Source organism: Lonchura striata, chromosome 21 (genome assembly GCF_046129695.1).
Source record: "Lonchura striata isolate bLonStr1 chromosome 21, bLonStr1.mat, whole genome shotgun sequence".
NCBI classification, from domain to species: Eukaryota; Metazoa; Chordata; class Aves; order Passeriformes; family Estrildidae; genus Lonchura; species Lonchura striata.
The window spans coordinates 1,203,207-1,231,187 of record NC_134623.1 but is presented as its reverse complement, the minus strand read 5'-3'; the positions used below and the strand labels follow the sequence as shown (position 1 = coordinate 1,231,187).

The 27,981-nt window shown below is 63.8% G+C and overlaps 1 protein-coding gene across 1 annotated transcript; it reads left to right on the top strand.

The window, feature by feature from the left end:
• The first annotated feature begins 51 nt into the window (after nt 1-51).
• Nucleotides 52-25,763, top strand: PDE4A (phosphodiesterase 4A). The gene is made up of 19 exons (XM_077787661.1): nt 52-223; nt 312-424; nt 828-988; nt 2,093-2,341; nt 5,678-5,866; nt 6,512-6,548; nt 6,658-6,731; nt 6,838-6,887; nt 7,648-7,760; nt 11,938-12,031; nt 13,560-13,732; nt 14,945-15,043; nt 16,552-16,716; nt 18,042-18,141; nt 19,006-19,160; nt 20,324-20,446; nt 22,161-22,343; nt 23,206-23,577; nt 25,758-25,763. The coding sequence occupies exons 1-19, from the start codon at nt 52-54 to the stop codon at nt 25,761-25,763; spliced, it is 2,628 nt and encodes an 875-aa protein (XP_077643787.1).
• Nucleotides 25,764-27,981: the final 2,218 nt, after the last annotated feature.

Below are 27,981 nucleotides of genomic sequence, written 5' to 3'. Positions count from 1 at the left end.
CTGCCCCGGTACCGTGAAACGGCCGGGACCGGAACGGCGGGGGTCCCCGGAATGCGGAATTCGGGCCTGGGGGGTTCCGGGCCCGGGAGCTGCGGGTCCGGCGGTACCGGGGGTGCTGTCGGTACCGCGGAGAGGATTCCGGTGCCGGTGCCGCGGGAAGCGGTGGCGATGCCCGTGGCCGACGGTCCCACGGGATGCGATGCCGCGGTTTCCTTGGCAACCCGTACCGGGAGGAGCCGGGGGGTTACCGGGGATTACCGGGGGTACCGGGGATCTCCGCACTCCCCTCTCACCCTCCTCTCTCCCCGCAGGTCCCGCCGCTCCCCAGGACATCCCGGGGTCCCCCCTCGCGGCCCCGGTGCCCCGAGCCCCGGCACCCCACATGAGCAGGAACCGGAGCGGCGTGGCCGGGCCCGAGCCGCAGGTGAGGGGCACCGGGGGGAGGGCGGGGGGCTCCTGCGGCCGTGCCGTGCCGTGCCGTGCCAGGGCGGTGCCATCCCAAGCCGTGCCGTGCCAGCGCTGTGCCATCCCGTGCCGTACCGTGCCAGGGCGGTGCCATCGCGAGCCGTGCCGTGCCATCCCGAGCCGTGCCGTGCCAGCGCTGTGCCATCCCGTGCCGTGCCGTGCCAATTCGTGCAGTTTGATGCCGTGCCGTGCCCTGTGCCCCGCCGGGTGATGCCGTGCCGTGCTGTGCTACTCTGCTGCGCCGCTCGCTTGCCAAGCTGTGCCATGCCGTGCCGTGCCGTGCCTGGGCAAGCCGTGCCGTGCCTGGCCGTGCCATGCCGTGCCCCCCCCCCCCTCTGACGTGCCCCGTGCCCCCCCCGCAGCCCCTCCGGGCCATGCCCGGTGCCGACCCCCGCCGCGGGCGCCGCCGCCTCTCGGGCACGCTCCAGGTGCCCCCCTGGAAGCCCCCGGAGCCCCCCGACCCCCCGCGCCCCTCCTCGCTGCCCCTGCGGGCCCCGCCGGTCACCCCGGCCCGCTCCGCCAGGTACGGGGGGACACGGGGGGGGGCACACCGGGGGCGCCGGTGCCGACCCACGGGGGTTTTGGGGAGCTCCGGCCATGCGGGATGGGGTCCCTCGGCTGGGGATGGGGACATGGGGACAGTGCCAGGACGTGGCCCGGGGTGGGGACATTCCCCGGGGCAAGGACAGCGCCCCCGGGCTGGGGACGGCGACCCCCGAGCGTCCCCGGAGCCTCCGGGGAGGGGGTGACCCCCGTGTGGCACGGGGGGACTCTGCGGTGTCATGGAAATGGGGGGGCACCCCCAAATCTGGGGGTCTGTGTAGGGGGGACCCCCACTCTGGACCCCTGAGCCAGCTCGGGGGGGGTCCCTGGAGAGCCGAGCAGGGGGGGCCGCCCCAAATCTGCCATGGGGTCGGTGCTGGGCTGGGTCTGGGGGCTCCCGACGCCCCCCGAGCCCAGTTTGGGCACTGGGGGGGCACGAGGGGGTCCCCTGGGCTGGGAGGGGAATCCCTAAATGGGGAGGGGGCACCACGTAGTCGGGGATCCCCCGAGAAGGGGGATCCCCATAAAGGGGACTGGGGGGTGTCCCCGCCCCGGGGAGGTTTTTGGGCGGGGGGAATCCCCCCGTGAGGGGGGAGATCCGGGATTCCCGGTCTGGGAATACCGGGGGAGGGATCTCCGTTTAACGGGGGGGGGGGGGGGGGCCGTGACTCTGCGTGGGGGGGTCCACGGGGTCCCGGGGCGGAGCCGTTCCGGGGGCGGGGGAGGTCCCGGGGCGGGGGGAGGCGCCGAGCCGGGCGCGGAGGCGGCACCGGCAGCGGCACCGGCAGCGGCACCGGAATCACCGGGAGGTTCTTCCCCGGGTCTTTCCAACCGGTTGCACGGGGCCATGCGGAGCCCGGCACCGGGAGGAGCCGCTGCCGGTACCGCGGATCGCTAAGGAGGGACCCCGGCACCGGGAGGAGCTCTGGCACCGGAGGGGGGGCTCCGGGACCCGCTCCGGTACCGTCACCGTTACTGGCAGCGGGGCCGGCACCGCGGGTGGCTGCGGTGCGGGTCCCGGCAGCATTCCCGGTGCCCGGCTCCCCCCGGTGCCGGCGATGATGGAGCCGGTGCCGGGCTCCAGGAAGAGCCTGTCGCTGTCGCTGCCGGTGCCCCGGGAGGGCCCGGGGCCCCTGCGGCCCCCGCAGCACCTCTGGCGCCAGCCCCGCACCCCGATCCGCATCCGCCACCGCGGCTTCTCCGACACCGACCGGCACCGGCCCCGGCCCATGGAGCGGGCGGATGCCGTGGACACCGGGGACCGGCCCGGGCTGCGCAGCGCCCGCATGTCCTGGCCCTCCTCCCTCCATGGCAACCCTGGCACCGGCAAGCGGTAGGTGACGGCGGCGAGACCCTCGGGACCCCCCAGCGCCATCCCGGTACCGGCAGAGGAGGTGGGAGCTCCCCCAGCGCCATCCCGGTACCGGCAGAGGAGGTGGGAGCTCCCCCAGCGCCATCCCGGTACCGGCAGAGGAGGTGGGAGCTCCCCCAGCACCATCCCGGTACCGGTACCGGAGGTGGGAGCTCCCCCAGCATCCTATCAGTACCGGCACTGGGAGCCCCCATTCTCATCCCGGTACCGGCACTGGGAGCCCCCCAGTATCCTCCCGGTACCGGCACCGGGAGCCCCCATCCTCATCCCGGTACCGGCACTGGGAGCCCCCCAGTATCCTCCCGGTACCGGAGAGGCACTCGGGGGTACCGGGACCCCCCAGGACCTGACCTCCGTCTCGGGGTGTCCCCTCGGCGCTGCCGCCTCCTCCCGGGGTGACCCCGCTCCTGACGCCGCCGTGGGACCCCCGGGATCCCGGAGATTTTGGGGAGGGGGAGGCTGCAGCCCCCCGGGCTCCATCTGGCCCCGGCGCCGGCTCCTCCCGCTCCCGGCTGGGAAGTTTTTTTCGGGAAAACAACTTGGGAAGGCGCCGCCATGTGCCGTGTGCTCCGCGTCCTTTCCGCCGGCTCCGGCCTCATTAGGGGCGTTAATTTATGCACAGGAGGCTCGGCAGATGGTCGGGATTCGGAGAGCGGTGGGGGGGGGGGGTGATTTCCTTCCTCCTCCTCCTCTTCCTCCCTTCCCCATGGATGGGAGCAGCTGGAGAGGGTGATGGGGAGCAGCAGGGCCGGAACCCCCCCGGTGAAAGCCGCTAAACCCCCCCCCAAAACGCAGGGGCCGGGCTGTGGGACCCCCATCCCCCGCTGCCCTGCGACCCCCGCCCCGTTATCCCGGCCAGGAGGAACCAGCCCCCGCCCGGGCTGCCGGATTTTCCCTTCCCGGAGCGATTAGCGAGGCCGAAGGCAGGGGAGATCCCGAGGTGGGATCTCTCCGGAGCCGCGGATGTGCCAGGATCCAGCCAGGATCCAGCTGCCACCGGCTCCTGGCAGCTTTTCCTGGCTCCCGGAGGCTCTTCCCGGCTCCCGGAGGCTTTTCCCGGCTCCCGGAGGCTGTGCCGGGCTCCCGGATGCTATTACCGGGTCCCGGAGGCTATTACCAGGTCCCGAAGCCTGTTCCCAGCTCCTGGAGCTTGTTACCGGCTCCGGGAGGCTCTTCCCGGTTCCCTGAGGCTTTTCCAAGCTCCCGGAGCCTGCACTCGGCTCCCGGGGAAGTTCCGGGCTCCCGGCGGCTGCTCCCGGGCTCCTGCAGCCCCCGGGAATTCCCGCTGCTTCCCTCCGGTTCCCGGTGGGATGTCCGCGCCTCCCGCGGCCGCCGGCCCCGCGGCGATGGCGGCGCCGCAGCCCCGCCGGCATTTCGGGAGCGCCGGGATCCGCTCCGAGGGGGATGAGTCACCTGTGGGCACCGGGAATGATTCACGGCTCTCTCCGGCTGCCGGAGCACATCCCGGTGGGCCGGGGAGGAAATCCCGGCTCCCAGGAATAGCGGGGGACGCCCCCGGGGCTGGCACCCGCCGGGTTTGGTGGTGGTGGCGGGGACGCTGCGTGGGGTTTTTTTTGGGGTGGGATGGCTGGGAAATATCCCGGTCCTTGTCGCCTTCCCGGTGTCCTGCTCCTTCTCCTCCTCCTCCTCTCCATCCTTACTTCATCCCCATCTCACCCCTCCTCCTCCCCAATCCCCCGCTCCCGTCCCTTCCTCGTCCTCATCTTCCTCCTCCTCCCCGTCCCTCTCCCATCCCGGGACACTCCGGCTCCACCGGGAACGATCCGCAGGACCCCCCCACCACATCCCAAATTTTGGGGCGGGGGGGGGAGCTGCACCGGGGGGACGCTCCCGATCTCCCCGTGCGGACCCCAGACCCCCCTCCCAAACTGGGGCCGACCCCCGGCACACCGCCCGCTGCCACCCGGGTGTCCCCCGGGTGTCCCCGGTGTCCCCATCCCGGCCACCCCCCACCCCATCCCGAGGAGGGGGTCCGATCCCGCGGAAATTCCCAAAAAAAGCCGTTTTTCCCTCTTTCTTCCCGGAGCCGGTTGCTAAATTTGCCGGCGGTGAGTCAGCCCCACCCCCACGCAGCCCCCCCACCCCGGCTCCCCCCGGCACCCCGGGGGTGGGGGCTGCACCCCCAGGCGGGACGGGGACCCCCCCAGGGCCGGGGACCCCCCCAGGGACGGGGACCCCCCCAGGTTGAGGGGACCCCCCAAAACCGGGGCTCCTCCGTGGGACCGGAGACAACCCCGTCACTGTGGGGAGGGGGTCGGGACCACCCCCGTGTTCCCCTCCCCGCCCCCACGGGGCTGGGGTTTGGGGGGTGTCACGGGGGTCCTGATGGGGGGGCTCTGGTTTTTGGGGGTCTCTTGGGGTTCTCGGATACAGGAATGAACTGGGGGGTCTGGGAGGCTGCGGGATTGAACTGGGGGGTCTGGGGGCTGCAGAACTGAACTGGGGGGGCTGCAGGACAGACTGGGGGGGTCTGGGGGGCTGCAGGACTTAAATGAGGGAGTCTGAGGGGCTGCAGGACTGAACTGGGGGGGTCTGGGGGGGTTCAGGATTGAATTGTGGGGGTCTGGGGGGGTTCAGGATCGAACTGGGGGGGTCTGGGGGGGTTCAGGATCGAAGTGGGTGGGTCTGGGGGGGCTGCAGGATCGAACTGGGGGGTTTGGGGGGCTGCAGGACTGAATTGGGGGGGTTTGGGGGGCTGCAGGATCGAACTGGGTGGGTCTGGGGGGCTGCAGTACTGAACTGGGGGAGTTTGGGGGGCTGCAAGATTGAACTGGGTGGTCTGGGGGGCTGCAGGACTGAATTGGGGGGGGTTTGGGGGGCTGCAGGATCGAACTGGGTGGGTCTGGGGGGCTGCAGGATCGAACTGGGGGGGTCTGGGGGGCTGCAGGATTGAACTGGGTGGGTCTGGGGGGCTGCAGGATCGAACTGGGGGGGTCTGGGGGGCTGCAGGATTGAACTGGGTGGGTCTGGGGGGCTGCAGGATCGAACTGGGGGGGTCTGGGGGGCTGCAGGATTGAACTGGGGGGGTCTGGGGGGCTGCAGGATCGAACTGGGGGGGTCTGGGGGGCTGCAGGATTGAACTGGGGGGGGTTTGGGGGGCTGCAGGATCGAACTGGGGGGGTCTGGGGGGCTGCAGGATTGAACTGGGGGGGTCTGGGGGGCTGCAGGATTGAACTGGGGGGGTCTGGCATGGCTGCCACATTGAACTGGGGAGGTCTGGGGGGGTTACCGTGGGGGTCCCGGTTTGGGACCCGACGCTGCCCGGTGTCCCCGCAGCTCGGAGGTGGAGAATGGCCCGTGGGGAGGGGGTCAGAGCCCCCCCGAGCCTCAGGCCAGCCCGGGCCGGGGTCTCCTGGCCGGAGCCCCCCCGGCGCAGCGCCGCGAGTCCTTCCTGTACCGCTCGGACAGCGACTTCGACACCTCCCCCCGCAGCGTCTCCCGCAACTCCTCCGTGGCCAGCGACGCGTGAGTCCCGCGCCCCCCGCGCCCCCCGCAGCCCCCCGAGGTCTGCCCGGCCCCGGGGACCCCCCCCGCACCCCCGGGGACCCCCCCCAAGAGCCTCTCCCGCAGCGGACCCCCCACCAGAGACCCCCCTGGCACCCCAAGATCTCCCTTGGCACCCCCCCCCACAGCACCCCTGGAATCCTCCTGGTGTCTGTCCGGACCCCTGAGACCCTCCCCAATATCCCCCCATCTCCTGGAGCCCCCCAATATCCCCCCATCTCCTGCAGACCCTCCCCAATATACCCCCATCTCCTGGAGACCCCCCACCAATATCCCCCCATCTCCTGCAGACCCCCCCCAATATCCCCCCCATCTCCTGCAGACCCCCCCCAATATCCCCCTATCTCCTGCAGACCCCCCCCAATATCCCCCTATCTCCTGGAGCCCCCCCTCAATATCCCCCCCCCATCCCTCCAGCCCTTCTCCCCATATCCCCTTGGGGACCCCCAAAATTCCCCCGAGATGACCCAAAATTCCCCAAAGACCCCAAATATCTCCTCAGAGCCCCACCCAGGACCCCCCCCGTGGCTCTGTGAGCCCCCCTAAATTGAGGGGGGTGGTCCCAGGGCCTCTGCCTGACTCCCCCCTCCCCAATTTCTCTTCCAGCCACGCTGAGGATTTGATCGTCACCCCCTTTGCTCAGGTAGGGTGGGGGGTCCTGGGGGGTCCCAGGGGGTCCCAGGGGGTCTCAGGGGGTCTCAGGGGTCTGTCCCCCACCCCGATGTCCCCCTGACCCCCCCTTCCCCCCCCAGGTCCTGGCCAGCCTCCGCAGCGTCCGCAGCAACTTCTCCATCCTGACCAAAGTCACCACTCCCCCCGGCAGCACGTGCGTGGCCCTGACCTCTGACCTTTGACCTTGACACCCACCCCCACCCAAAATTGGGGGTCCCGGCCAGCCCTGACCCCCCTCCCCCTGCCCCCCCTCCCCCCAGGCAGTCGCCCCTCGGCTCGCAGCCCCCCCCCTGCAAGGCCACGCTCTCAGGTGAGGGGGTGAGGGGGGCTGGGGGGGTTTGGGGCTGTCCCTGTCCTCATCCTTGTCCCTGTCCCTGTCCCTCTGTCCCCATCCCTGTCCCATTCCTGTCCCTGTCCCATCCCTGTCCCATCCCTGTCCCTGTCCCTGTCCCATTCCTGTCCCTGTCCCTGTCCCTGTCCTGGTCCCTGTCCTGTCCCTGTCCCTGTCCCTGTCCTGTCCCTGTCCCTGTCCCTGTCCCATCCCTGTCCCTGTCCCATCCCTGTCCCTGTCCCTGTCCCTGTCCCATTCCTGTCCCTGTCCCATCCCTGTCCCCGTCCCTGTCCCTGTCCCTGTCCCTGTCCCATCCCTGTCCCTGTCCCTGTCCCTGTCCCTGTCCCATCCCTGTCGCAATCCCTGTCCCTGTCCCATTCCTGTCCCTGTCCCTGTCCCTGTCCCTGTCCTGGTCCCTGTCCTGTCCCTGTCCCTGTCCCTGTCCCGTTCCTGTCCCTGTCCCTGTCCCCATCCCTGTCCCTGTCCTGTCCCTGTCCCTGTCCCTGTCCCTGTCCCTGTCCCATCCCTGTCCCTGTCCCATCCCTGTCCCCGTCCCTGTCCCGTCCCTGTCCCTGTCCCTGTCCCTGTCCCTGTCCCTGTCCCATCCCTGTCCCATCCCTGTCCCTGACCCTGTCCCTGTCCCATCCCTGTCCCCGTCCCTGTCCCTGTCCCTGTCCCTGTCCCTGTCCCTGTCCCGGGTCCCAGCAGCGCTGTCCCTTGTCCCTGTCCCTGTCCCCAGAGGACACGGCCCAGCAGCTGGCCCGGGACACGCTGGAGGAGCTGGACTGGTGCCTGGAGCAGCTGGAGACGCTGCAGACCCACCGGGCCGTCAGCGAGATGGCCTCCAACAAGGTGGGGACAGCAGGGGACAGCGGGGACAGTGGGGACAGAGGGGACAGTGGGGACAGTGGGGACAGTGGGGACAGCGGGGACAGCAGGGACAGCGGGGGACAGTGGGGACAGTGGGGACAGTGGGGACAGCGGGGACAGCAGGGACAGTGGGGACAGAGGGGACAGTGGGGACAGTGGGGACAGTGGGGACAGCGGGGGACAGTGGGGGACAGCGGAGACAGTGGGGACACCGGGGACAGTGGGGAGAGCGGGGACAGCAGGGACAGAGGGGACAGAGGGGGACAGAGGGGACAGCGGGGGACAGCGGGGACAGAGGGGGACAGTGGGGACAGTGGGGACACCGGGGACAGTGGGGACAGCGGGGACAGAGGGGACAGAGGGGGACAGAGGGGACAGCGGGGGACAGCGGGGACAGAGGGGGACAGTGGGGACAGTGGGGACACCGGGGACAGTGGGGACAGCGGGGACAGAGGGGACAGAGGGGGACAGAGGGGACAGCGGGGGACAGCGGGGACAGAGGGGGACAGTGGGGACAGTGGGGACACCGGGGACAGTGGGGACAGCGGGGACAGAGGGGACAGTGGGGACAGAGGGGGACAGAGGGGGACAGGGGGGACAGTGGGGACAGCGGGGACAGCGGGGACAGAGGGGGACAGGGGGACTGGGACAAGGACAAGGGGCTGGGGTGGCCCTGGGCACAGTGGAGGCAGTGCTGGCATCAGGCACTGGTGGCACTGGTGGTGACTGGGGCAGTGGTGGCCGTGGTGGCAGTGGTGGCTGTGGCTGTGTTGGGGTGTTGGTGGCACTGGTGGCACTGGTCATACTGGTCACACTGGTGACCCTGGTGGCCGTGGCTGTGTTGGGGTGTTGGTGGCACTGGTCACACCGGTGACCCTGGTGGCCGTGGCTGTGTTGGGGTGTTGGTGGCACTGGTCACACTGGTCACACCGGTGGCCGTGTCTGTGTTGGGGTGTTGGTGGCACTGGTGGCACTGGTCATACTGGTCACACCGGTGGCCCTGGTGGCTGTGGCTGTGTTGGGATGTTGGTGGCACTGGTGGCACTGGTCACACTGGTGACCCTGGTGGCCGTGGCTGTGTTGGGATGTTGGTGGCACTGGTGGCACTGGTGATGCTGGTCACACTGGTCGCACTGGTGGCTGTGGCTGTGTTGGGGTGTTGGTGGCACTGGTCATACTGGTCACACTGGTGGCCATGGCTGTGTTGGTGGCACTGGTCACACTGGTGGCACTGGTCACACTGGTGGCCATGGCTGTGTTGGGGTGCTGGTGGCACTGGTCACACTGGTCACACCGGTGGCCCCGCTGGCCCCGGTGGCCGTGGCCGCCTCGGGCTGCCACCAGCGCCGTGGCTGTGGTGCAGGATCGTGTCCCCAAGCCCCCCCCTGGCCCTGTCACCCCCCTGTGCCCCCCCCGGGGGGACCCCCACCCCCGGGGGCCACCGCAGGCTCCCCGACCCCTTTTGGGGGGTGGGGGGGTGCCGGGGAGACCCCCGATGCTTTTGGGGGCTCCCTGACCCTTCGGGGGTGCCAACCCTTGGTGGCTATCCCCGGCGGGGGGGTCCCCGCCGTGTCCGCTCCCCCCGTGTCCCCCCCGCCCGTGACCGTGACCGTGACCGTGGGGAGGGGGCGGGGCGGGGGCGGGGCCAAACCTCGCGCAGGCGTCCGACCCCCCCCACCCCCCCCTGCCCGGCGCTCCGCGGCCTCCGCAGCCCCGACCGGACCCCCCCGGCACCCCCAGGACCCCCAAAAAACCCCCGGGGACCCCCCCGGGACCCCCCCCCCGCATCCTCCGCATCCTCCGCGTCCCCTCCCCCCCACAACCGCGCATCCCCTCCCTGCACCCCCAGGGTCCCCCCGACCCCCCCCAAACCCTCCCGACCCCCCCCCAAACCCCTCCGGACCCCCCAAACCCCTCCGGAGCCCCCCCGGCTCCCCCCGCCCCCCTTCCATCCCTCCCCATCCCCGTGTCCTTTTGCCCCTCCCCCTCCCCCCCCCCCCAAAATCCTTCCTCCCATGGGCACCCAGTGACCCCCCCCCACCATCCCTGGGGGGCTCAGGACCCCCGGGGGGGCTCAGGACCCCCGGGAGAAGGAAGAGGAGGAGGAAGAGGAGGAGGAAGGGGGGGGGTCCTTCACTGCCCAGCCCAAAGCGGGGTCTGGGGGCGATGTGAGCCCCCCCCCCCCCCGGTGCGTTCTCCGTCGGGGGGGGGTGGGTTGGGGGGGGAGGGCCCCGCTCCCCCCCCCAACCCCCCAAAAAAACTCCCACCATGGCCAGAGCCCCCCCCGGGCCGTGAGCGGGGTCTGGGGGTGTCCCCGCAGCTGGGGCGGGGGGCGGCTCCCCCCAGGTGAACCGCGGGGGTCCCTGCGGGGCTGGGGAGGGGGTGGGGAGGGGGGGGTCTGCACCCCCTGCCCCCCCTCCCCAAAATCTGGGCAGGAAAATGCCCCTGGTGGATTTTTTCTGCGAGACCTGCGCCAAGCCCTGGCTGGTGGGGTGGTGGGACCAGGTAAGGGGGGGGGGGGCGTGGGGAGGGGGGCGGGGGGCGCGGCCGACCCCCCCTCAACCCGTCAATGTCATGGGGACCCCCCCTCCTCGCTGCATGCCCCCTCCTCTATCCCGGTTTGGGGCGGGGGTCTCACCGAGCGCCCCCCCCACCCCAATTTGGGGGTCGTGTTGTTGTTGGGGGGGGTCCTGGGGGGGGGCAGAGCCCCGAACTCCGGCACGTGCGGGGATTTTGGGGAGGGGTCTCTGCGAGGGGCGGGGCTTGAGCGCCCACCCCGGCACGGGAGGGGTTAAACCCCCCCCATGGTTGCCATGGAGACGGGATGGCGGCTCCTGATTGGCTGCTGGGAGGGGAGGATGCAGGGGATGCTCCACCCACCCCCCCCCCCCCAAAATTGGGGAGGGGGCAAATGGGGGGGGTCCGGAGGGGGGGTGGAAAAGGGGGTGGGGGGTGTCACCAGTGCCACCAGTGCCACCAGTGCCACCAGTGCCACCAGTGCCAGCAGCACCGCGGGGACATGCGGGGGGGTCTGGGGGTCTCAGGGGAGGGGGCTGGGGGAGCCCCTCCTGCCCCAGTGCATCCCAGTCCATCCCAATCTATCCCAGTCCATCCCAGTCCATCCCAGTCTATCCCAGTCCATCCCAGTCCATCCCAATCTATCCCAGTCCATCCCAATCTATCCCAGTCCATCCCAGTCCATCCCAGTCTATCCCAGTCCATCCCAGTTCATCCCAGTCCCTCCCAGTTCATCCCAGTTCCATCCCAGTCCATCCCAGTCTATCCCAGTCCATCCCAGTCCATCCCAGTCCCTCCCAGTTCCATCCCAGTTCCATCCCAGTTCATCCCAGTCCCTCCCAGTTCCATCCCAGTCCCTCCCAGTCCATCCCAGTCCATCCCAGTCCATCCCAGTCTATCCCAGTTCCATCCCAGTCCATCCCAGTGCATCCCAGTTCCATCCCAGTTCATCCCAGTCCATCCCAGTGCATCCCAGTTCATCCCAGTCCATCCCAGTGCATCCCAGTTCATCCCAGTTCCATCCCAGTCCTTCCCAGTTCATCCCAGTCCCTCCCAGTTCCATCCCAGTCCATCCCAGTTCCATCCCAGTTCATCCCAGTCCCTCCCAGTTCCATCCCAGTTCATCCCAGTTCATCCCAATCCATTCCAGTTCCATCCCAGTCCCTCCCAGTTCATCCCAGTCCCTCCCAGTTCCATCCCAGTCCATCCCAGTTCATCCCAGTCCCTCCCAGTTCCATCCCAGTCCATCCCAGTTCATCCCTGGGCTCTGATCCCTCTCTGGGGGGGTTTTGGGGTGGGGGTGTGTGCGAGGGGAGGGTCTGGGGGGCTCTCGGGGTTCGTGGGGGTCTGGGAGGATCCGGGGGGGTCCCTGGAGGGGTCCCTGGGGATCTGGGGGGGTGTCGGGGGGCGTCCTTGGAGGGCTCTGGGGTGGTGTCTGGGGCTCTGGTGGGGGTCCCTGGGGGTCTGGGGGTGTCCCTGGGGGTCCCTGGGGGTCTCGGGGTGTCCCTGGGGGTTCCTGGGGTCCCAGGGGTGATCCCCGGGGGTCTCTGGGGGTGTCCCCGGGGGTTCCTGGGGTCCCAGGGGTGATCCCCGGGGGTCTCTGGGGGTGTCCCCGGGGGTCCCTGACCCCCCGCCCCCCCAGTTCAAGCGGATGCTGAACCGGGAGCTGACGCACCTGTCCGAGATGAGCCGCTCGGGGAACCAGGTGTCCGAGTTCATCGCCAGCACCTTCCTGGGTGAGACCCCCGAGCCCCCGGGACCCCCAAACCCCTGGGACCCCCATGGGACACCCCCCAGGACCCCCTGAGACACCCCCGGGACCCCCAAACCCCTGGGACCCCCATGGGACACCCCCCAGGACCCCCTGAGACACCCCCGGGACCCCCAAACCCCTGGGACCCCCATGGGACACCCCCCAGGACCCCCTGAGACACCCCCGGGGCCCCCAGACCCCTGGGACCCCCCTCCTGGGACCCCCTGAGACACCCCCGGGATCCCCAAACCCCCGGGACCCCCTGGGAACCCCCTCCCGGGACCCCCTGAGACACCCCCGGGACACCCAAACTCCCGGGACCCCCAAACTCCTGGGACCCCCAAAACCCTGGGACCCCCATGGGACACCCCCCAGGACCCCCTGAGACACCCCCGGGATCCCCAAATCCCCGGGGACCCCCCTCCCGGGACCCCCTGAGACACCCCCGGGACCCCCAAACCGCCGGGACCCCCAAACTCCTGGGACCCCCAAACCCCTGGGACCCCCAAAACCCTGGGACCCCCTGGGACCCCCTGAGACACCCCCAGGATCCCCAAACCTCCGGGACCCCCTGGGACCCCCCTGGAGCCCCCCCAGGATCCCCAAACCTCCAAACCCCCAAATGCCCGGGACCCCCTGGGACCACCCCCCGGGACCCCCTGAGACACCCTCAGGACCCCCAGGATACCCTGGAACACCCAAGGACACCCTGGGACTTCAGGACCCCCAAATCCCCGGGACCCCCAGGGACCCCCCTGGAGCCCCCCGGACGCCCTGGGACACCAGAGACCCCCCGGGACTGCCCCAGAACACCCTGTGACCCCCCTGGGACCTCCCCTGGCCACCTCGGGACCCCCATGAACCCCCCAGGGACATCTTGGGACCCCCCGGACCCCCATAGGGACCCCTCAGATCCCCCCAGGACCCCTGTGAGCCCCTCAGGACTCCCATAGGGACCCCCATGAACCCCATAGGGACCCCTCAGATCCCCCCAAAACACCCGTGAGCCCCTCAGGATCCCCCATAGAGACCCCCAGATTCCCCCAAACCCCTCGTGAGCCCCCCAGGACCCCTGTGAGCCCCCCAGGACCACCATAGGGACATCTGTGAGCCCCACAGAGCCCCCCAGGACCCCTCAGATCTCCCCCAAAACCCCCATGAGCCCCCCAGGACCACCATAGGGACCCCCACGAACCCCACAAACCCCTGTGAGCCCCTCAGGATCCCCCCCAGAGCCCCCCAAAGACCCCCGTGAGCTCCCCAGAGCCCCCCCGGAGCCCCCCAGGACCCCTGTGAGCCCCATAGGGACCCCTGTGAGCCCCCCAGAGCACCCCAGGACCCCCATAGGGACCCCCATGAACCCCATAGGAACCCCTCAGATCCCCCAAACCCCCTGTGAAACCCCCAGGACCGCCATAGGGACCCCTCAGATCCCCCCAGGACCCCCGTGAGCCCCCCAGAGTCCCCCCGGAGCCCCCCAGGACCCCCCGGCCGTGCCTGTGCCCCCCCAGACAAGCAGCCCGAGGTGGAGATCCCCAGCCCCGGCCCCCCCGAGCGGGAGAAGCGGCGGCGGCCGCCCCCCGGGCCCGGCGGAGGGGGGGCTCGGGCGCTGCCCCCCGGCTGCGACCCCCGGCCCGTGCCCCGCTACGGCGTGGAGACCGACCGGGAGGAGCAGCTGGGCAAGGTGGGAGCGGGCGGGGGGTCCTGGGGGGTCTTGGCGGGTCTGGGGGTGTCCTGGGGGGGTCTTCAGGGGGTCTTGGAGGGGTCTGGGGAGGCTGGGGGGAGTTTCAGGGGGGTCTGGGGGGATCCTGGGGGGGTTTCAGGGGGGTCTGGAGGGTCTTGGAGAGGTCTGGGGGTGTCTGAAAGGGGTCTGGGGGGGTCTGGGGGTGTCCTGGAGGGTCTTCAGGGGGTCTTGGAGGGGTCTGGGGAGGCTGAGGGGAGTTTCAGGGGGGTCTGAGGGGGTCTGGGGGTGTCTCAGAGGGGTCTGGGGGTGTCTGAAATGGGTCTGGGGGGGTCTTAGGGGGTCTTGGGGGTGTCTGAAAGGGGTCTGGGGAAGGTTTTGGGGATTTTGGGGGGTCTGGGGAGTCTGGGGGGGGGATCTCAGGGGGGTCCTGGGGGGGTCTCAAGGGGGTCTGGGGAGGTCTGGAGGGTCTTGGAGAGGTCTGGGGGTGTCTGAAAGGGGTCTTGGGGGGTCTGGGGGTGTCCTGGGGGGGGTCTTCAGGGGGTCTTGGAGGGGTCTGGGGAGGCTGGGGGGAGTTTCAGGGGGGTCTGAGAGAGTCTGGGGGTCTTTGGGGGGTCTTGGGGTGTCTGAAAGGAGTCTGGAGAAGCTGGGGGGAGTTTCAGGGGGTCTTTTGGAGGCTGGGGGAAGCTGGGGGTGTCCTGGGCGGGGTCTTTGGGGGGTCTTGGGGTGTCTGAAAGGAGTCTGGGGAAGCTGGGGGGGGTTTCAGGGGGGTCTGAAAGGGGTCTGGGGGTGTCTGATGGGGGTCTGGGGGGGCTTCAGAAAGGTCTGGGAGGGTCTGAAAGGGGTCTGGGGGGATCTTGAGGGGATCTGGGGAGGGTTTCAGGGGGTCTTGGGGAGGCTGGGGGGAGCTGGGGGGGTCCTGGGTGCTCTGGGGGTGGTCTGGGGGTGTCCTGGGGTGTCTGAGGGGGGTCTGGGGGGAGCTGGGGGGGGTCTCAGGTTGGTTTGGGGGGGGTCTCGGGGCAGTTTGGGGGATTTGGGATGGTTTTGGGGTCTCAGGTTGGTTTAGGGGTCTTGAGGCAGTTGGGGGGTCTCAGGGCAGTTTGGGTGTTTTGGGATGGTTTAGGGGTCTCAGGGTGGTTTGGGGGGGTCTCGGGGCAGTTTGGGGGTGCTCTGGGGGGCAGTTTGGGGGTCCCCAGTGAACCCCACCTCCCCCAGGAGCTGGACAGCCTCAACCAGTGGGGCCTGAACATCTTCCGGGTGTCCGAGTTCTCCAACAACCGCTCGCTGAGCTGCATCATGTTCACCGTCTTCCAGGTGACCCCACACCCAGCGCATTTCGGTCTATTTTGGGTGTATTTCGGGTGTATTCTGGGTGTATTTTGGTGTATTTTGGGTGTATTCCCAGTGTATTCTGGCCACATTCCCGGTGCATTCCCAGAGTATTTTGGGCACATTCCGGGTGTATTTCGGGTGCATTATGGGTGTATTTCAGGCATATTCCTGGTGTATTTTGGGTGTATTTCGGGCATATTTCCAGTGTATTCTGGCCACATTCCCGGTGTATTCCCGGTGCATTCCTATTGTATTTTGGGTGCATTCCGGGTGTGTTTTGGGTGCATTCCGGGTGTATTTCGGGTGTATTCCCGGTGTATTCTGGCCACATTCCTGGTGTATTCCGGGCGCGTTCCCGGTGTATTTCGGGTGGAATCCCGGCACATCCCCGGTGCATTCCTGGTGTATTTTGGGCGCATTCCAGGTTTATTTCGGGTGTATTCTGGGCGCATCCCCGGTCTGTTCCCGGTGTATTCCCGGTGTATTTTGGGCACATTCTGGGTGTACTTTGGGCACATTCCAAGTGTATTTCGGGTGTATTCCCAGCGCATCCCCAGTGTACTTTGGGCGCATTCCCGGTGTATTTTGGGCACATTCTGGGTGTATTCCTGGCGCATCCCCGGCGCATTCCGGGTGTACTTTGGGCACATTCCGGGTGCATTCCTGGTGCATTCCTGGTGTATTTTGGGCACATTCCGGCCATATTCCGGGCGCATTCCCGGTGTATTTCGGGCGCATTCCCAGTGCATTCCCGGTGTATTTTGGGCGCATTCCAGGCGCATTCCCAGTGTATTTTGGGCGCATTCTGGGTGTATTCCGGGCGTATTCCCGGCACATCCCTGGTGTATTTTGGGCGCATTCCGAGTGTATTCCGGGCATATTCTGGGCGCATTCCCGGTGTACTTTGGGCGCATTCTGGATGTATTCCGGGCACATTCCCGGTGTATTTTGGGCACATTCCGAGTGTATTTTGGGCACATTCCCATTGTATTTCGGGCGCATTCCCGGTGCATTCCTGGTGTATTTTGGGCGCATTCCGGGTGTATTTCGGGCGCATTCCCGGTGCATTCCTGGTGTATTTTGGGCGCATTCCGGGTGTATTTCGGGCGCATTCCCGGTGCATTCCTGGTGTATTTTGGGCGCATTCCTGGTGTATTTTGGGCGCATTCCGGGTGTATTTCGGGCGCATTCCCGGTGCATTCCTGGTGTATTTTGGGCGCATTCCGGGTGTATTTCGGGCGCATTCCCGGTGCATTCCTGGTGTATTTTGGGCGCATTCCGGGTGTATTTCGGGCGCATTCCCGGTGCATTCCGGGTGTATTTTGGGCGCATTCCTGGTGTATTTTGGGCGCATTCCGGGTGTATTTCGGGCGCATTCCCGGTGCATTCCGGGTGTATTTTGGGCGCATTCCTGGTGTATTTTTGGTGCATTCCGGGTGTATTTCGGGCGCATTCCGGGCGTATTCCCAGCGCATTCCCGTCGCCCCCAGGAGCGGGACCTGGTGCGCGCCTTTGGGATCCCGGAGCGGGCGCTGCTGGGCTACGCGCGGGCGCTGGAGCGGCACTACCACCCCGACGTGGCGTACCACAACAGCCTGCACGCCGCCGACGTGCTGCAGTCCACCCACGTCCTGCTGGCCACCCCCGCCCTCGAGGTGACACCCCCGCCCCGGGACCCCCGCGGGGCACCCCTGAGCGGGGCGGGGGCAGAAATGGGGAGGGGGGCACTAATGGGGTGCTGGGATCCATAAATGGGATGGGGTGCTTTAAATGGGGAGGGGGGCACTAATGGGGAGGGGGGCATTAATGGGGGCTTTAAATGGGGAGGGGGTCATAAATGGGGGGGGCATAAATGGGGAGGGGGGCATAAATGGGGATGGGGGCATAAATGGGGTGGTGGGGGTCATAAATGTGGTGGGGGTCATAAATGGGTGGTGGGATCCATAAATGGGATGGGGGGCTTTAAATGGGGAGGGGGGCATTAATGGGGAGGGGGGCATTAATGGGGTGGTGGGATCCATAAATGGGGGGGCTTTAAATGGGGTGGGTGGGGGGTATAAATGGGGAGGGGGTCATAAATGGGGATGGGGGCATAAATGGGGAGGGGGGCATAAATGGGGTGGTGGGATCCATAAATGGGGGGTCCATAAATGGGGAGGGGGTCATAAATGGGGAGGGGGGCATTAATGGGGTGGTGGGATCCATAAATGGGATGGGGGGCTTTAAATGGGGAGGGGGGCATTAATAGGGTGGTGGGATCCATAAATGGGGGCTTTAAATGGGGAGGGGGTTGTAAATGGGGGGTCCATAAATGGGGAGGAGGTCATAAATGGGGAGGGGGGCATAAATGGGGAGGGGGGCATAAATGGGGTGGTGGGATCCATAAATGGGGGGTCCATAAATGGGGAGGGGGTCATAAATGGGGGTTGGGGCATAAATCGGGGGGTCTATAAATGGATGAGGTGTTCCATAAATGGGGAGGGGGGCACAAATGGGGAGGTAGCCATAAATGGGTGGGGGGCCCACAAATGGGTGAGGTGTCCCATAAATGGGGAGGGGGCCATAAATGGGTGGGGAATCCATAAATGAGTGGGGGGTCCCATAAATGGGTGGGGTCCATAAATGGGGAGGGGTCATCCTATAAATGTGTGTGGGGTCCTATAAATGAGTGGGGGGTCCCATAAATGGGTGGGGGGGCGTCCTGTGAATGGGTGGTGGGATCCATAATTGGGGGAGTGGGGGCATCCTATAAATGGGGGGGGTCCCATAAATGGGTGGGGGAACCTAAAAATGGGTGGTGGGAGCAGATCTGGCTGTGATTTTGGGGTGAGGGCGCCCAGAATTGGGTACTGCGAGCGGACACAGGGACCCACATGAGGGTGGGGGGGACCTGCTGGGTTTTGGGGAGGGGTCTGAGGGGGGAAGGGGGACCCGCTGGGTTTTGGGGAGGGGTCTGAGGGGGTCCCTCTCCCCATCCCAGGACGTTTTCACCGACCTGGAGGTTTTGGCCGCTCTCTTTGCCGCCGCCATCCACGACGTCGACCACCCCGGGGTGTCCAACCAGTTCCTCATCAACACCAGTGGGTGCCAGGGGGTCCCTCCCTGTGTCCTGGGGGTCCCTCCCTGTGTCCTGGGGGTCCCAGGGGTCCCTCCCTGTGTCCTGAGGGTCCCTCCCTGTGTCCTAGGGGTCCCTCCCTGTGTCCTGGGGGTCCCAGGGGTCCCTCCCTGTGTCCTGGGGGTCCCAGGGGTCCCTCCCTGTGTCCTGAGGGTCCCTCCCTGTGTCCTGGGGGTCCCTCCCTGTGTCCTGGGGGTCCCAGGGGGTCCCTCCCTGTGTCCTGGGGGTCCCTCCCTGTGTCCTGGGGGTCCCAGGGGGTCCCTCCCTGTGTCCTGGGGGTCCCAGGGGTCCCTCCCTGTGTCCTGGGGGTCCCTCCCTGTGTCCTGGGGGTCCCAGGGGGTCCCTCCCTGTGTCCTGGGGGTCCCAGGGGTCCCTCCCTGTGTCCTGAGGGTCCCAGGGGGTCCCTCCCTGTGTTCTGGGGGTCCCTCCCTGAGTCCTGGGGGTCCCTCCCTGTGTCCTGAGGGTCCCAGGGGGTCCCTCCCTGTGTTCTGGGGGTCCCTCCCCATAACCCAGGGGTCCCTCACCCCATATCCTGGGGGTCCTGGGGTTCCTCCCCACATGCTGAAGGGTCCTGGGGGGTCCCTCTGCGTGTCCTGGGGGTCCTGGGGTTCCTCCCCAGCCCCTGAGGGGTCCCGGGGGTCCCTCTGCATGTCCTGGGGGTCCTGGGGTTCCTCCCCAGCCCCTGAGGGGTCCCGGGGGTCCCTCTGCATGTCCTGGGGGTCCTGGGGTTCCTCCCCAGCCCCTGAGGGGTCCCGGGGGTCCCTCTGTGGGTCCTGGGGTTCCTCCCCAGCCCCTGAGGGGTCCCGGGGGTCCCTGGCGGTGCCCCCAGACTCGGAGCTGGCGCTGCTCTACAACGACGAGTCGGTGCTGGAGAACCATCACCTGGCCGTGGGCTTCAAGCTGCTCCAGGAGCGCGACTGCGACATCTTCCAGAACCTGTCCCGGCGGCAGCGCCAGGCCCTGCGCCAGATGGTCATCGACATGGTCAGCACCCCAAAAACCTGAGATCCCTGCTAAAAAACCAAAATCCCTGCCCAAAAACCAAAATCCCTGCCCAAAACCTGAAAACGCTGCCCAAACCCCCCAAAATCCCTGCCCCAAACCCCCCAAAATCCCTGCCCAAACCCCCAAAATCCCTGCCCAAACCCCAAAATCCATGCCCCAAACCCCCAAATCCCTGCCCAAAACCCCAAAATCCCTGCCCAAACCCCAAAATCCCTGCCCAAACCCCCCAAAATCCCTGCCCAAAACCCCAAAATCCCTGCCCAAACCCCCCAAATCCCTGCCCCAAACCCCCCCAAATCCCTGCCCAAAACCCCAAAATCCCTGCCCAAACCCCCCAAATCCCTGCCCCAAACCCCCCAAAATCCCTGCCCAAAACCCCAAAATCCCTGCCCAAACCCCCCAAATCCCTGCCCCAAACCCCAAAATCCCTGCCCAAAACCCCAAAATCCCTGCCCCAAACCCCAAAATCCCTGCCCAAAACCCCAAAATCCCTGCCCAAACCCCCCAAAATCCCTGCCCAAAACCCCAAAATCCCTGCCCAAACCCCCCAAATCCCTGCCCCAAACCCCCCCAAATCCCTGCCCAAAACCCCAAAATCCCTGCCCCAAACCCCCAAATCCCTGCCCCAAACCCCCCAAAATCCCTGCCCAAAACCCCAAAATCCCTGCCCCAAACCCCCAAATCCCTGCCCCAAACCCCCAAAATCCCTGCCCAAACCCCAAAATCCCTGCCCAAACCCCCCAAATCCCTGCCCCAAACCCCCCAAAATCCCTGCCCAAAACCCCAAAATCCCTGCCCAAACCCCCCAAATCCCTGCCCCAAACCCCAAAATCCCTGCCCAAAACCCCAAATCCCTGCCCAAACCCCAAAATCCATGCCCCAAACCCCCAAATCCCTGCCCAAAACCCCCCAAATCCCTGCCCAAACCCCAAAATCCCTGCTCCAAACCCCAAAATCCCTGCCCAAACCCCAAAATCCCTGCCCAAACCCCCCAAATCCCTGCCCCAAACCCCCAAATCCCTGTGCCCGATGGCCGTGGACACGGTCAGCACCCCGGGAGCAGCCCCAGGGACCCCCGAAATTCCCCCTCCACCCTTGGGAAGCCCCCCGGACCCCCAGCCCCCCGCTCTGGGGTCCCACAGGTGCTGGCCACGGACATGTCCAAGCACATGAGCCTCCTGGCGGACCTCAAGACCATGGTGGAGACCAAGAAGGTGACGAGCTCGGGGGTCCTGCTGCTGGACAACTACACCGACCGCATCCAGGTGTGCGGGGAACCCCCAAAAACGGCCTGGGGGGGTCCCCAGAAGGGTCCTAGGGGGGTCTCGGGGGTCCCCAAGAAGTCCTGGGGGGGTCTCAGGGGTCCCCAGGGGGGTTTCAGGGGTTTTTGAGGAGGTCTTGGGGATCTTTGGGGGGTCCTATGGGGGTGTGGGGGATCCCTGGGGGTGTCCCCAAAGAGCCCTGAGGGGATCCTGGGGGTGGTCCAGGTGCCCTGAGGGGGGTCCTGGCCATCCCCGAGGTGGCCCTGGTGACATCCCCGAGGTGGCTGCAGTGACATCCCTGTCCCTGAGGTGTCCCTGGTGACATCGCTGTCCCCGGAGTGGCCCTGCCTGTCCCCAAGGTGGCCCCAGTGACATTCCTGTCCCCAAGGTGGCCCTGCCAATCCCTGAGGTGGCCCTGGTGACATCCCCATCCCCAAGGTGTCCCCACCTGTCCCTGAGGTGTCCTTGGTGACATCCCTGTCCCTGAGGTGGCCCTGGTGACATCCCCGTCCCCAAGGTGTCCCCACCTGTCCCTGAGGTGTCCTTGGTGACATCGCTGTCCCCGGAGTGGCCCTGCCTGTCCCCAAGGTGGCCCTGGTGACGTCCCCGTCCCCGAGGTGTCCTTGGTGACATTGCTGTCCCCAAGGTGGCCATGGTGGCAGTTCTGTGTCCCCAAGGTGTCCCTGGTGACATCCCCATCCCCGAGGTGGCCCTGCCCGTCCCCAAGGTGGCCGCGGTGGCAGTTCCGTGTCCCCAAGGTGTCCCTGGTGACATCGTTGTCCCCGAGGTGGCTGCAGTCACAGTTCTGTGTCCCCAAGGTGTCTCTGGTGATGTCCCCATCCCCGAGGTGTCCCCACCTGTCCCCGAGGTGTCCCCACCTGTCCCCGAGGTGTCCTTGGTGACATTGCTGTCCCCAAGGTGGCCATGGTGGCAGTTCTGTGTCCCCAAGGTGTCCCTGGTGACATTGCTGTCCCCGAGGTGGCCACGGTCACAGTTCTGTGTTCCTGAGGTGGTCCTGGTGATGTCCCCATCCCCGAGGTGGCCCTGGTGACATCGCTGTCCCTGAGGTGGCCGCGGTGGCAGTTCTGTGTCCCCAAGGTATCCCTGGTGACGTCCCCGAGGTGGCCCTGCCTGTCCCCAAGGTGGCCGCGGTGGCAGTTCCATGTCCCCGAGGTGGCCCTGGTGACATCCCTGTCCCCGAGGTGGCCCTCCCTGTCCCCAAGGTGTCCCTGGTGACATCACTGTCCCCGAGGTGGCCGCGGTGGCAGTTCTGTGTCCCCGAGGTGGCCGCAGTGACGTCCCCGTCCTCGAGGTGGCCCTGGTGGCAGTTCCGTGTCCCCAAGGAGTCCCTGGTGACATCCCCATCCCCGAGGTGGCCCTGGTGACGTCCCTGTCCCCGAGGTGTCCTTGATGACATTGCTGTCCCCAAGGTGGCCATGGTGGCAGTTCCGTGTCCCCAAGGAGTCCCTGGTGACATACCCATCCCCGAGGTGGCCCTGGTGACGTCCCTGTCCCCGAGGTGTCCTTGATGACATTGCTGTCCCCAAGGTGGCCGCGGTGGCAGTTCTGTGTCCCCGAGGTGTCCCTGGTGACATCCCCATCCCCGAGGTGGCCGCGGTGGCAGTTCTGTGTCCCCGAGGTGTCCCTGGTGACATCCCCATCCCCGAGGTGGCCCTGCCTGTCCCCGAGGTGTCCCTGGTGACGTCCCCGTCCCCAGGTGCTGCGGAACATGGTGCACTGCGCCGACCTGAGCAACCCCACCAAGCCGCTGGGGCTGTACCGGCAGTGGACGGAGCGGATCATGGAGGAGTTCTTCCGGCAGGGAGACCGGGAGCGGGAGCGCGGCATGGAGATCAGCCCCATGTGCGACAAGCACAGCGCCTCGGTGGAGAAATCCCAGGTGAGGACACCTGGGGACACCTGGGGGACATGGGGACACCTGGGGACACCTGGGGACACCTGGGGGACATGGGGGACACCTGGGGGAACAGGACATGGAGGTATGGACACAGGGAGATCAGCCCCATGTGCGACAAGCACAGCGCCTCGGTGGAGAAATCCCAGGTGAGGACACCTGGGGAACATGGGGGACACCTGGGGGACCTGGGGACACCTGGGGACACAGGGAGATCAGCCCATTGTGCAACAAGCACAGCGCCTCGGTGGAGAAATCCCAGGTGAGGACACCTGGGGACACCTGGGGGACACCTGGGGGACATGGGGACACCTGGGGACACAGGGAGATCAGCCCCAGTGTGACAGGTGCCACCAGCAAGAAACCAGAGGTGCGGACCCCTGCGATGTCCCCAATGTCCCTGATGTCTCCTCTGTCACCCCCCCACTGTCCCCTGTGCTGTCCCCCTGCTATCCCTGTCCCCTATCCCTGTCCCCGTCTGTGACCCGGTGTCCCCTCTGTCCCTGTCCCTGTCCCCCCTGTCCCTGCTGTCTCTGTCCCCACCTGTGACCTGGTGTCCCCCTCTGTCGCTGTCCCCTCTGTCCCCACCCCTGTTCCCTGTCCCATCCCTGTCCCCTGTGTCCCTGTCCCCATCCCCGTCCCTGTCCCATCCCTGTCCCCTGTGTCCCTGTCCCAATCCCTGTCCCCGTCCCTGTCCCTCTGTCCCATCCCTGTCCCATCCCCATCCCTGTCCCATCCCTGTCCCTGTCCCTGTCCCGTCCCTGTCCCCTCTGTCCCTGTCCCTGTCCCCTCTGTCCCATCCCTGTCCCTGTCCCGTCCCTGTCCCCGTGTCCCCGTGTCCCCTCAGGTGGGCTTCATCGATTTCGTGGTGCAGCCGCTGTGGGAGGCCTGGGCCGAGCTGGTGCACCCGGACGGGCGCGAGATGCTGCGGGCGCTGCACGAGAACCGCGAGTGGTTCCGCCTGCGGGCGCCGCCCAGCCCCGAGCCGGTACCGGCACCGGGCACGGCATCGGCACCGGGAACCCCTCCCGGAACCCCCCGGTTCCGCTTCGAGCCGCCCCCGGTACCGGCACCGCCACCGGGCACAGCATCAGCACCGGGAACGCCCCCCGGAACGCCCCGGTTCTGCTTCGAGCCGCCCCCGGGAACCCCCCCGGGATCGGCATCGGCACCGGGAACCCCTCCCGGCACCCCCCGGTTCTGCTTTGAGCCGCCCCCGGTACCGGCACCGGGCACGGCATCGGCACCGGGATCCCCTCCCGGAACCCCCCGGTTCTGCTTCGAGCCGCCCCCGGAGCCACCCCCAGGACCGGCACCGGTACCAGCACCGGGAACACCCCCAGGACCGGGAACAGCACCGGGAACCCCCCCGGGACCGGGACCGGCACCGGGAACCCCCCGGTTCCGTTGGGAGCCGCCCCCGGGAGAGGACGGGGAGAGATGGGAACCCCCCCGGGAGGGGTGAGGGCAGAAATTCGGGATTTATTTTATTTGAATTATTTTATTTATTTTTATTCGGGCTATTTCCACTTATTTTGTATTTTTATTTGAATTATTTTCTTTTATTTTTATTTTTTATTCGGGCTATTTCCACTTATTTTATTTGAATTATTTTCTTTTATTTTTATTTTTTATTCGGGCTATTTCCATTTGTTTTGTATTTTTATTTGAATTATTTTCATGTATTATTATTCATTATTTTTATTTGGGCTATTTCCATTTATTATTTTCTATTTTTATTTGAATTATTTTATTTTATTTTTATTTAGGCTATTTCCATTTACTATTTTCTATTTTTATTTGAATTATTTTCATTTATTTTTATTTTTATTCAGGTTCTTTCCATTTACAATTTTCTATTTTTATTTCGATTATTTTCATTAATTTTTATTTATTTTTATTTGGGTTATTTCAATTCATTTTTATTGGGATTATTTTCATTTCTTCTTTATTTTTATTTGGATTATTTTTATTGATTTTTTAACTTAGATTTTTAATGAGGATTCTTTTATTCTAATTATTAATAATGCTAAGAATTATTTTTATTTGGGTTATTATTTATTATTACTACTAATAATTTTTATTAGGATTATTTTTACTTATTTTTAATTTTCTTGAGATTATTGTGATTCAGTTTTATCGAGATTATATTTTTTTAATTGGGATTATTTATTTCTATGAGATTTATTTTCATTGGAATTTTTTATTGGAATTCGTTCATTGATTGGAATTGCTTTGCAGCAGAATTATTTTTAATTTTTTTTTTTTAATTGTCCTCGTCGGAATTCTTTCTTGGCATTATTTTAATGGGAATTATTTTAGCAGAATTCTTATTTTTCTAACATTATTTTTTGAGAATGACCTGGGATGGTTTTATTGGAATTCTTTTTATTGGAATTCTTTTTATCGCGATCGATTTATTGGAATTATTTTTATTGGAATTCTTTTTATTGGAATGGTTTTACCGGGATCATTTCAATGGAATTATTTTGATTATTTTTTAATCAGAATTGTTTTAATGGGATTATTTTATCAGAATAATTTCTACCGGGAATGATTTTATCGGAATTATTTTATCAGAATTATTTTATCGGGATTATTTTTATCTGAATCATTATTTTTTCAGAATTATTTTTATTGAGATTGTTTTTATCAGGATTATTTTATCTGAATGACTTTTATCCAAATCATTATTTTATCTGGATTATTTCATTTGGATTATTTTATTGGGGTTTTTTTATTACTTTATTTGGATTATTTTATTGGGTTTTTAAAAATGATTATATTTGGATTATTTTATTTGGGTTATTTTATTTGGGTTATTTTATTGGGTTTTTAAAAATGATTTTATTTGGATTATTTTATTTGGGTTATTTTATTTGGGTTATTTTATTGGGTTTTTAAAAATTATTTTATTTGTATTATTTTAATGGAACTATTTTATTTGGATTCTTTTATTTGGATTATTTTTATTAGGATTATTTTATCGATATTATTTGATTCTATTCATTTCAGGATTTATTTTGGGGGGGGAGGGTCGGGGAATTTTTATTCTATTTTTTAAAAAACGCAAAAAGACAAAAAAAGATGGAAAATTCCCCCCCTGGGAACCCCAAAAAAAGAAAAGGGGGGGACCCCAAAAAGCCATTTCGGGGGGGGGGCGCAGAGACCCCAAATTCGGGGTTTTCCTCCCCAAAATTTGCACAGGGACCCCTCCCCAAACCCCAAAAATCCCCAAAATCCCCAAATTGGGGGGGGTCCCCCCGGCCCCCCCGAGCTGCAGCAATACCGGGGTGCCCCCCCCCAAATTTTGGGGTTTTTTGACCCCAAAATTCCGATTTTTTTTTTCTTTTTTTTCTTTTTTTTGGGGGGGTTTCCCCAATTCTGGCCCTGCTGTAGCATTAGGGGGGGTGGCGGGGGGAAATTGGGGGGGGTCTGACCCCTCCCCTCCCCCTCCCCCCCAAAAAATCGGAATTTTGGGGGGGGGGTCGCGCGTTTTTGGGGGGGGGGAGGGGTCGCGCAGAGCTTTTATTTTTGTACCGGCGGCGCTGAAAATCCCGGGAATTGTGGGGAGGGGGGACCCCGAAACCCCCCCAAAAAATCCCCAAAATTTTCGAGGGGGAGGGGACGGGGGGGCGACCCCTCCCCCCAAACCCCCCCCCCAAAATTTGTCACCCCCTTCTCCCGCCAGCGGCTCCAATAAAGAGGAGAAGGGGCAGAGTTTTGGGTCTGGGGGATTTTGGGGGGTCCTGGGGGGATTTTGGGGGTCCTGGGAGGTTTTTTGGGGGGTCCTGGGAGGTTTTTGGGGTGATTTTGGGAATTTTGGGTGGCCCTGGGGGGATTTTGAGGGGGATTTTGGGGGGTCCTGGGAGGTTTTTGGGGGATCCTGGGAGGATTTTAGGAGTTTTGGCGGGGGGTCTGGGGGGGATTTTGGGGGTCTTGGGGAAGTTTTGGGGTGATTTTGGGAATTTTGGGCGGTCCTGGGGGGTTTGGGGGAGTTTTTGGGGGAATTTTAGGGGGTCCTGGGGGAGTTTTTGGGAATTTTGGGGGGTCCTGGGGGGTTTTTGGGAATTTTGGGGGGTCCTGGGGGAGTTTTTGGGAATTTTGGGGGTCCTGGGGGGTTTTTTGGGAATTTTAGGCGGTCCTGGGGGGTTTTTTGGGAATTTTGGGGGGTCCTGGGGGAGTTTTTGGGAATTTTAGGGGGTCCTGGGGGGTTTTTTGGGAATTTTGGGGGGTCCTGGGGGGTTTTTTGGGAATTTTGGGGGGTCCTGGGGGAGTTTTTGGGAATTTTAGGGGGTCCTGGGGGGTTTTTGGGAATTTTGGGGGGTCCTGGGGGGTTTTTTGGGAATTTTAGGGGGTCCTGGGGGAGTTTTTGGGAATTTTGGGGGGTCCTGGGGGTTTTTGGGAATTTTGGGGGGTCCTGGGGGAGTTTTTGGGAATTTTGGGGGTCCTGGGGGAGTTTTTGGGAATTTTGGGGGGTCCTGGGGGGTTTTTTGGGAATTTTGGGGGTCCTGGGGGGTTTTTTGGGAATTTTAGGGGGTCCTGGGGGAGTTTTTGGGAATTTTGGGGGGTCCTGGGGGAGTTTTTGGGAATTTTGGGGGGTCATGGGGGAGTTTTTGGGGGTCCTGAGGGGGGTCCGGGGTCGGCGGCGCTGCCGGTGGGCGGTACCGGTCCCGGTGGTACCGGCGGTACCGGGACGGTCCCGGGACGGCCCCTGGGGGCGGGGGCGAGACCGGAGGGGTCTCGGGGGGCGGCGGAGCGGGGCCGGTACCGGGTTGGGTACCGGGGGGGGGTCTCTGGAACGGGCCGGTACCGGGGGTCGGTACCGGGGGTCGGTACCGGGGGTCCCTCACAACCGGCGGGGGTGTCACGGCCCGGCAGCGGGAGGCTCCTGAACGGGCGAGCCCCGGTGCCGCCGTGAGTCCCGGGATTCCGCCGCTGCCAATCCCGGGATTCCCCCAGAGCCAATTTTGGTGGTTTTTGGGTGATGATTTTGGGGTTTTTGGGTGCTGATTTTGGGGTTTTTGGGTGATGTTTTTGGGGTTTTTGGGTGATGTTTTTGGGGGTTTTGGGTGATGCTTTTGGTGGTTTTGGGTGATGTTTGTTTTTGGGTGATGATTTTGGTGGTTTTGGGTGATGATTTTGGTGGTTTTGGGTGATGTTTTTGGGGTTTTTGGGTGATGTTTTTGGGGTTTTTGGGTGATGTTTTGGGGTTTTTGGGTGATGTTTGTTTTTGGGTGATGTTTTTGGGTTTTTTGGGTGATGATTTTGGTGGTTTTGGGTGATGTTTGTTTTTGGAGTTTTTGGGTGATGTTTTTGGTGTTTTTTGGAGCCCCCAGCGATTTTGGAACTCCAAGGGATTTTTGGACCTCCCAGGCATATTTTGGAGCCCCCCGGGAATTTTTGGGAGCTCCACGGGATTTTGGGAACTCCCCAGGAATTTTGGGAGACGCCAGGAATTTGGGAGCCCCAAGAATTTTGGAATCCCCTGGGAATTTTTGGAGCCCCCAAGGATTTTGGAACCCTCCAGGAATTTTTGGAGCCCCCAGGGATTTTTGGACCCCCAGGGATATTTTGGAGCCCAAAGGATTTTGGAAGTCCTGCAGAGAATTTTTGGAGCCCC

What these genes read in the sequence shown, in the direction of transcription:
- PDE4A (XM_077787661.1), top strand. Translation starts at nt 52, where the DNA reads ATGCGGAATTCGGGCCTGGGGGGTTCCGGGCCCGGGAGCTGCGGGTCC. An exon ending in ACCCCGGCCCGCTCCGCCAG is followed by an intron (nt 989 to 2,092) that starts GTACGGGGGGAC and finishes GCCGGGCTCCAG; the next exon opens with GAAGAGCCTGTCGCTGTCGC. An exon ending in TCGTCACCCCCTTTGCTCAG is followed by an intron (nt 6,549 to 6,657) that starts GTAGGGTGGGGG and finishes TTCCCCCCCCAG; the next exon opens with GTCCTGGCCAGCCTCCGCAG.